At 44.5% G+C, this 9,215-nt stretch overlaps 1 protein-coding gene across 2 annotated transcripts in view; it reads right to left on the reverse strand.

Annotated features, from left to right (window-relative positions):
- LOC138763799 (PDZK1-interacting protein 1-like) overlaps positions 1-7,656 on the reverse strand; it is a 32,227-nt gene extending 24,571 nt beyond the window's left edge. Inside the window, exons 1-2 of one of the 2 annotated variants that reach the window (XM_069938557.1) lie at positions 7,284-7,656; positions 4,235-4,303 (exon numbers count right to left, since the gene is read on the reverse strand). In XM_069938557.1, the coding sequence (XP_069794658.1) occupies positions 4,235-4,303; positions 7,284-7,347 (133 nt within the window). In that variant the 5' untranslated portion in view covers positions 7,348-7,656. The remainder of the gene's footprint in view (positions 1-4,234; positions 4,304-7,283) is intronic. The other variant, XM_069938558.1, reaches the window with a different exon arrangement.
- Positions 7,657-9,215: the final 1,559 nt, after the last annotated feature.

A 9,215-nucleotide genomic window follows, 5' to 3' on the forward strand; every position in this document is an offset into this window, starting at 1 on the left:
TGTACATTTGCACTTTTCAGGGGTACATTGGATCTGAGAGAATAACCACTACTGTACAATACATGGTGTTGTAATCTGCAGTCAGATTGCACAATGTCGTGTTTTGTTTAACCTTAATTTTTAAGGGTACACCGGAACCTATAAAAATGCCCAAAGGGTACAGAGGAACATAAAAGTTGGGAATCTCTGTTGTAAAGCCTTTGTGTCCTCTAATTTTATTGCTGACCAAGAAAGAATCTTGTCTATGTGGGCCCTTGTGATTTTATGTTCATCTCCATAATGATGAAGCAATAATTCTTTTGCCTTTTTAAAACCTTGTTCTGGATTCATATATTGGCAACTTTTGACTCAATCCTTCACCTGCCCTCCAATATACTGTTCAAAGTAATACAGACAATCTTTAGTGTTTTTAGTATTACTTTCAATGTTAGGTTCAAAGGATTTCATGAACGTCAGATATTGTAATGGATCTCCATTTAAAAACTGGAATTTCCTTCTTAGGTAAACCAAATGAACCTTGTTGCTGCCCTAACATAGCAGTGATTTAATTTTGTTTTCCTATGAGTGATATTATATTGTTTTGTCCAGCATGGCTTGCGACAGGGTACCTTAAGGGAAATGGAGAGAACAGATCTTGAACTGGTGCCATAGGAGTAGGACCTTGAGTTTTAAGTGATGGTATAGAAGGGAATCCTTGGGTTGTAAGTGATGGCATTGGTGGAGATCCTTGACTTGTAGCTGGTTCTCCAGCAACATGAAGAGACATCAATGGTTGAGTATAATCAATTTACATGGTTGAACTTTACTGAAATATCCTCCTGTTTGGAAGATCCATATATTTTGTGCTCTGGAGAGATTGAATGTCACTAGTTCTTTCCATAGGTTTGGTCATTGTCTTTTGAGCACTAGCAGTGACACCTGTGGCTTCATAGTATATTTGTTTCTTGACTATGTTACCCATTGCTCTGCTAGAAGGTTATGTGCCAGCCCTTTGGTATGTCACTTTGAGTGACACATCTTTCAGAAGCCTGAGCTAATGCTTTCACTTTGGCCATATTCAAAGCAGGTTGTTCCTCAAGATCTAGTCTTTTCTCTATTCAACAATCACTTTGTTCTCTTGCTGTTTCTTGATTTCAGCTTCTTGATTCCTGATTTGAACCTCCCCATCCTCTAAAGCACATCTTTTCTCCAACCACTGTTGTGCACAGACAGTAGCCAAGTTTGCTTGTGCCTTCGCATACATAACTGATAAGCTTGAAGCAGTACTTGATCTAGATGCCTTTGAAGAGTTTCAAGACATTTCTGCACTCATAACTTAGAAATACTATAACCAGGATTCACATCTGAACTTTCAGATACTGCTCAATGAGTCTCGATCTTCTGCATTTCACTTAGTACAACACCAGTGGGACTTTGCAACATACACTCATTGGCTCCAGTTCCACTAACCTTTAAACCAGCTAATGAGGCCTGCAGTGCCTTGACAAAGTCCTCTTCTTGCTTGGTAGTTGGAGCCGCTCCTAATTTGGTGGCTGGCTCCAATCTCCTGCCAACCGTTGTCAGTCCACCGTGCTGACTCAACTTGCAACCAAATAGTTATTTGAGAAGAGCTATTTGCTCAAGGTCATAAGTCTGGGCAGATGACATATTACATCATAGTCACTGTGGGAACACTACAAACAATAGTCTTTTAAAGAGATAAGCACAAATTAACTAAGAGTTAAAAAAACAAGTTTTTAACCTTGACAGCTTCTTCCCCACTGCCATCAGATTCCTGAATAATCAATAAACCAAAGACGCTGCCTTAATTTTCATGAACTATTATTTTAATATTTTTACTAGTAATGATGTAAGATGATTAAAATATTAATATTTGCAGTGATGCCTCTGCAAAAACACTGAATTTCATGACAATAAATTCTGATTTATTCTCTCCTCACCACTAGATGGTGCAGTTTTTAATCCATATTTCGATTGATGACATGTTGAAGCATGGCAGAACTCAAAATGAGCATCCTTCTAGCTGATGGTTGAGAGCCAGCCTGATTGAGATTTGTTCTGATTTGTGTGTATTGAATAGAGCTACTTCACACTTGTTGGCAACTACCAGCTTTTTAGATATGCCTGAAGTACAAATTGTTCAGGAACATAATGCTGAATGTGTTTGATTGGCCTGTGTTGAAGATGTAGACATACAAGTTGGTGCATACCCACATTTGCTAAAAAACCTTTCCATAATTTACAAGGCACAAGCCAGAAATGTGATGGAACCCTCTACTTGCCTCGATGATGACAGTTCCAAAAACACTCAGGAAGCTCAACAGAATAGGGTGAGTGGTACAGCAAGTAGAGCTGCTGCCTCCCAGCTCCAGCAGTGCAGGTTTGAATAATCAGTGCTGCCTGTGTGAAGTTTGCACATTATCTGTATGTCAGTATGTCTCCAGGTTCTCTGCTTTCCTCCTAAACCTGTGCTGGTTGCCAAGTGGCCCACTCTGGCTCGTAATATGTAAGTCTGTATACACTTGAACTGCAGCAGTCCTTCTGGTGGAAATGTTGCCACAGTTCTTGGCTTGAGTATTCCAGGATTCAGACCTAGAGATAATGAGTTCTGAGTCAGGATGAGATGTGATGTGGAGGGGAGTTTGCAAGTTGTGGTGTCGCCATGTGCCTCAGGTCACAGGGAACTTAATGCTGACAGGAAGGAGCTGATTAAGTCCAACCTAAATGTAAGATATGCTCATTTGTGCAGACCATCTAACCCTGTAACAAAATTTATATTTGGTGAAGATCTCAGCAAACAGGTGAATGACTTGAATGAGTAGCAGAAGACAGCGGCTGGTGTTGTCAGAGTTCTAGAGCACAGGCAAGAAAACCTGTTATGTTTCACCCCTATTGCAGGTATGCAGGGGAATTTAAGCGAGTAACCCGAGGTGGCTTCCCACACCAAATGGCTACAGCCAGCAAGTTATTTTTCAGGCAACGCCCTCCGTGGAGACAGCAGCAGCAGAATTTTCTCACTCAAAGTGCTTCGCAGAAGTGGGCCCAGAATGCACCAGCCCGCAGACAAGGCAGGTCGAGGAAGTGAACACTACGCAAAAACAGTAGAGTACACTTGATAATTGCAAGGCATTAATGGTTGGCGGTCGATTAACACTATTCTATGACAGATGGTGTAATATTACCACTGATACTTCTATTCGGCAGAGAGTGAAGGCTATAAAATCAAATTTGATCCCTAGAAATTCCTTCCGATAAGGAGGAAGGGTCTATATACAAACATACGCAGACCGCAACTGATGGAGGCTGCACGTGCCGAGATCATGGCATTAAAAAAGAAAAACGTTATTGAATGTTGTAGTCATGAAAAACATGAGTTTGTATCGAACATCCTCACGTGACCTAAAAGAAGAGGCAGTACTAGAGTGATACTGGATCTATTGGTTCTTAACAAATATGTCTTGTACAGACATTTTAAAATGGATAACATATATTCTGTGATACTGCTGTTATGTAATGGCTATTACATGGCCTCGATAGATTTGCAAGATGCATATTATTCAGTCATGATCTGCCCACAGTACAGGAAATTCTTGAAATTTACCTGGAAGGGAGAGCTATGGCAGTATAAGGCTTTGCCGGCTGGGTGGAAATCGGCACCCAGGGCATTTACCAAGTTACTGAAGCCAGTGTTTGCAAGGCGCAGGAAAGAGGGGCCCATGGTAATGCATTACCTGATGATACCTTTATTTTTGGCAGATTGCTCGAGGAAACAAAAAGGGCAGTAGCAGCCTTCTTGAGATTATTAAGCCATGTAGGGTTTCTTATACACCCCGAGAAATCAGTGCTGGTACCTACTAAAAGGCTAAAATTCCTTGTCTTCATTATTGATATTGAAGCCATGAAAGTAACCCTGCCTGAGGATAAAGTGGCAGAGACTAGGACTGCCTGCAGAGGGCTAATGATAGCATATCGTCCCTCCATAAGAAAGGTAGGTTGGTTGATGGAAAACTGGTGGTGGCCTTCCCAGCGGTACAATATGGTCCACTAAATTACAGGTTCCTGGAAAGGGGGCATTTGACAGTCCTATGAGATTAACCAGAGGCCAAATCCAATCTTGCATGGTGAATCGACAATATCTCGTTGGCTTACGTGAGGAATGAGCTTCTGTAACAAGCTAGCCATTTAGACTTGGCACTGGTGCATTCAAATAAATATTTGGGTTACAGCCACCTACCTGCCGAGTCGGATAAACATCCAGGCAGAACTGATGTCCAGGAAAAGCAATGATAGCATGGAGTGGACTCTGGGGAAAAAATACTTTAAACTGTGAGCAGACACCTTTGGCATGCCAGAGATAGATTTGTTCGCATCCCGGCTGCATGCTCAGGTTCCAAGGAATGTGTCCTGGCTACCAGATCCCAAGCACTTTTACCCTAGATTGGGCTAAATATAACTTTTATGCATTTCCGCCCCCGCCCCCGCCCCCGCCCCCCCCCCCCCCCCCCCCGTTCAGGTGAAATGCCTGAATAAGATACAGGAGGATGGGGCCATGGGATTGCTAGTAGTTTCAAATTGGCCTTCCCAATGTTGGTTCCCCATATCCTAAGGCTTATGGTGGGGAGTCCATTAGTATTCACAAAAAAAGTAAGGTCTGCTAATCCAACTGGTGTCAAAGATATCTCATCCATTGTCTCACTTAAGTTTGTTAGGTTGCAAAATAGGAGTGAGGATCGACATAAATGCTCTGCAGCCTAGAAATCTGGACGTTTTGGAGGAAGTCTACACAGAAACAGTACGCCTCCTATGTGGGGAAATGGAGAAAGTACTGTGCCCAAAATGGACTGAATGAACAGTCAGCCTCTATCGGAGGTGTATCAGGTTTCCTAATATGTTTTATGTGCAGGGGGCCAGCTACAGCGCGGTGAATACAGCAAAGAGTGCATTGACCGCTTTCTTGATGCACCAGGCCTTGGAGCATGTGATGTTGAACCAACCCCTGATCAAAACATTCATGAAAGGAATGTTTCACTTGTGTCCTCTGGTACACAGCTATAAAGAAATTTGGGTCATATAGATTGTTTTGGACTATTTAAGACTATTGTTGTCAACTTCCAGTTTGGACTGACGTAGCCTGTCCCATATGTTGATCATGTTAGTGGCCTTGACATCAGCCCAGAGGGTATAAACTTTGTCTTGTATTCATATGGACTATAGGCTTTAATTGCCGTTCAGGTGGCAGCATTTAAAGCTCAACGCTGGCCACCTGAAGGACACAGCTGCACAGGATGCGGCTCTGAGCGCACTCTGGCTCTTGCCCAGTGTCAGCTGTGATCAGCAGCCTGACCCTTTAACATCCGCTTTCAGCCAACTGCTTTCAGGTGGCTGGGGGAGCCACTGAGCTGAGGATCCCTCTTAGAGGAGGGTTATGTAGCTTGCCTCAAGAGCGCCTCCTGCACATTCAGGTGGCCTCAAAACACCCGCACGTTGCCTAAACATGCGGGGCAATTGGCCACCTGAAAGTGCCTAATATCTATTGGGAGGAGGTCTGTGTAAATGGAACAGGCAAGGGAGAATTAGGACAAAGTTCTCATTGTATGCATATGGAGAGGACAAACGGTTATGTGTGTTGGATTGTTTAAAAAGAGCATAATAAGAGCACGTACAAAGGCGAAATGAGAAATACCTTTTTATATGTTATTAGAATACCGCATCAGCGGGCTACCTGCCAGCCGTTGGTCAGATGGCTGTGGATATTACTCAGTTTGGGTCCCACTCAACAAGAGCGGCGATATCCTCGACTGCCAGTAGGGCCGCGGTCTCTATATGGGATATCCTCCAGCAAGCGGGATGGAGTAATGAGAGCACCTTTAATAGGTTCTACCTGAGTTTCATGGCCTCCATCCTACACACGGCAGACAGACAAAGGCTGCAGACCGTTGACCTGATTATGGTCCGTCAGACCATCCGAAGAGGATAAGCCACTGGGCTACGAGCTCTCAAGTTGGCGAAGAATAATGGAACATTAAACGAGCACTTACCCTGTGCGAAGTTTGATGATTATTATACGAGCAATGGGAGTTGGCGAGTCCATGTGCCCACCTCTCCCTCCCTTTCTTGATTACGGATATATTTGTTATGTAATAAATAATGTTCAGTCACAGGTTTGTGTTATGGTTGGTTCGTCCAGTTTAACTCATTTAAGTTCAGTGGCTTCTCCCCTCCGGAATGTAAAGGAATGGCTGCACATGACTCGCCAACTCTCAATGCTCGAATTATAATCATCAAATTTCGCACAGGGTAAGTGCTCGTTTCATGTTTCAATTAATAAAAGGTTCAACGACACATTCCTTCATGAATTTAGCGGGTAAAGTTCTGGGACCCACAGGCAGGGCAGCCAAATATTATGAACTACACAAGTCGCCCAAAAGCTTTACCAGCTCTTCCTTCATTGAGATTATCACACGGCGAAACATTTGAGGGCGGAACCCCACCGGGCTCTTTCCAGAGCGTTGCCGGCTTTCCTGCGATCTTTGCACCACTCTGAGAACCGCCTGCCCCATTATAACGAGAGTTGTGCTGTGGGATTAGGATTGATGTGCAATAATCCGAAAGAAATTGAGAGCAGGCACTACTCTTGCTTGCCCTTAGCCACTGATGTTTTAATGCTGCCTTGGCTGTTTGTGGGGGAATATTTCCTCGTCCCCCACCCCGCGTACGTACAAGTGGGTTGGGTCGAAGTCTTGTTGGACCAAGCACTGAACCAGCGACGAGGCGAGAGACTCCAAATCTACACGTTCTGGCGTTGGGTGAGGCTTTCGCAAGTAGAGTTCACTCAGTGCCAACTGAGACTGAAACTTCCCCTAGTATTTGGTTCTAAAAGATTACTTGCTGTTGAGATCAAGTATTAAATGTCGAAAGGAGGATTCAATTCCACATGCCATTCCGATGCCCTTTTGTCCAGAGAAGTCCTGAGAGCGCCGGTGACATTGCACACTGCCCGTCCCAGGGCTTGAACGCAAAATAAACTCAAAGAACCGTGTTGCGAGAGAAAGGATTTTCTGCCTGTTAATTGCCGACCGTTTCATTTAGAAGGGTTTTTTTTTAAAGTGGGGATAGTTGTAAAGTGTCACCTATTTGGAACCTCTGGCTGATTTATCTGTTGTCTCAAGTCACCGTTGCGTTGTTGGTGAAGCCCCTGGTCCAGTAGCTGGATTCGGAGTTTCAATTAAAAAAAGTTAATATTCGGGCTTTGTGGGTGATGTGGAAGAAGAATGTTCACTTACCATTCTGGGCTTGGACGGAGACAAGCGCCAAAAAAATGGAGCATATGCGAAGGCTGTGGAACATGGTGAGTTAGCCCTGGACTCCGGACTCTCGCTGCGGAGTTGGATACTGGCCGAAAGTCAACATTCCTCCGCTCTGCGCTCCCGGTCTGTTCACCACGCCTCCTCCCGCTGACACGGCTCAAGCCGTGCAGGACTTCACTGCGGAGAGTTGAAGTGCCCCTCACACGGAACCCGCGGTGTCACCTCGCGGCAAATGCGGTTAACAATTTTTAGACACCAAGGGAAAACTTTCAAGCGCCTGAGATCTCACTCTGTTGGCGCTCTTTGGTCAGGAACTTGCGCTTTCTCCAGGTCTGGATAACGCAGCTCCCGACCTGTGCCAAGTCCTTGCAGGAAATGTATTTTGTTTCTTGTGGACTCGTTCACTGTTTTGAGTGAAGCGACGCTTCCACCTACTTTCCGCTGGAGGCAAAAAAGAACAGCATTCATCGAGTTCCATTGTACCTGGCCTCTCCCAAACCCCCCTCGACTAATTAAACCATATAACCATTTACAGCACGGAAACAGGCCATGTCGGCCCTTCAAGTCTGTACCGGTTCACTTGAACAACTACCGGAGTCGGTTCTTCTATTAATTGATTTAGAAAACAATCTTGAACACATTTAACGAACTCTAGCCCAACCAGCCCTCTAACTGTATGGGTATCCCAATCAATGTGAGGGAAGTTAAAATCTCTCATGATCATGACCTTATGATTCTTGTGATATAGAAAATTTAGGTTAAAAAGACTTAAGTTAAAATGTGATGATTAATCATAAACAGGGAAGCCAGAACGGACAGAGAGTTTACTAGCAGTCAAGGACAGAAGGAGCTGCTGAATATGTTTTTTTAAACCTATCTTTTCATGGTCATAGTGAGAGACATGCAGGAGACAAAGGATTGATAAGAAGTGTGAGAAACAGAATTCAATGAATGTAGAGTTCACAGCGTACGTAACGAACGTGATAATTAATAATGCAGTTATACTTAGAATGTTTTTGTAATACTAACCAATTAAAACAGTATTAATAAGAAGGGGAAGGGCAAATAATAAAGGTATAAAAATCAATGCACTGTATGTATCGGGGCTTAACTGGTGAGAAACCAGTTGAGTCCAACTCTGCAGACTTGTAAATAAAGCTTGTCATGTCATCAGTTTTAAAGAGACTCATGTGTGAGAAGTTTTATTTCTGACAAATGGGGGCTCGTCCGGGATCTACACTCCGGCCGTGAGGGGAGGCGAGAAGAGGGACATCGGAGGCGGTGCACCCCGCTGAGTTCAGCGGCTCCTAGTCCCTTGCTCGTTGCTTCGGGCGGCTTGAGCGAGTGGTATCCGGACAGGGTGACACGACAAGACGGAGAGGAGAAGGGTGACGGTTCAATCCCCGGGAAGACACCGGTAAGTGACGACTTACGATTGTGGTGTGGGGATTGGGTAACAGGTGTAACGGGATACACCTGTTTGGATAAAAACCTAACGGAATAGATTAAGTATAGATCTTTTGTCGTTGTGTGAGGACCCTGTCGCGGGACTCTAGGATAGACCCCAGGGAAACCTCGGCGGTAACCGAAGGAGGGACAGCACCTCCGACGAAGTGCCGAGAAGAGAGGGGTCAACCCCAGGAAAACCTCAGCGGTAACCGAAGGAGGGACAGCACCTCCGACGAGGCGTCTGAGAGGAAGGGAGTAGGGTCCAGAACGAGAGGGTCCTCAGCAACGATAAACAGATCTAGGTGGGAAAATGGGAGGATCAAAATCTAAGGGCTCGTCTGAAAATTCAGGACAATTCCTGGGAGTACCCCTTGACAGCCCTTTGGGGAGAATGTTTGAAAATTGGGATAGTAAAAGATATCGGGACAAAAACAAGAAAAAGATGGTCCAATATTGTCT

This window comes from Narcine bancroftii, chromosome 5, assembly GCF_036971445.1.
Source record: "Narcine bancroftii isolate sNarBan1 chromosome 5, sNarBan1.hap1, whole genome shotgun sequence".
Taxonomy (NCBI): domain Eukaryota; kingdom Metazoa; phylum Chordata; class Chondrichthyes; order Torpediniformes; family Narcinidae; genus Narcine; species Narcine bancroftii.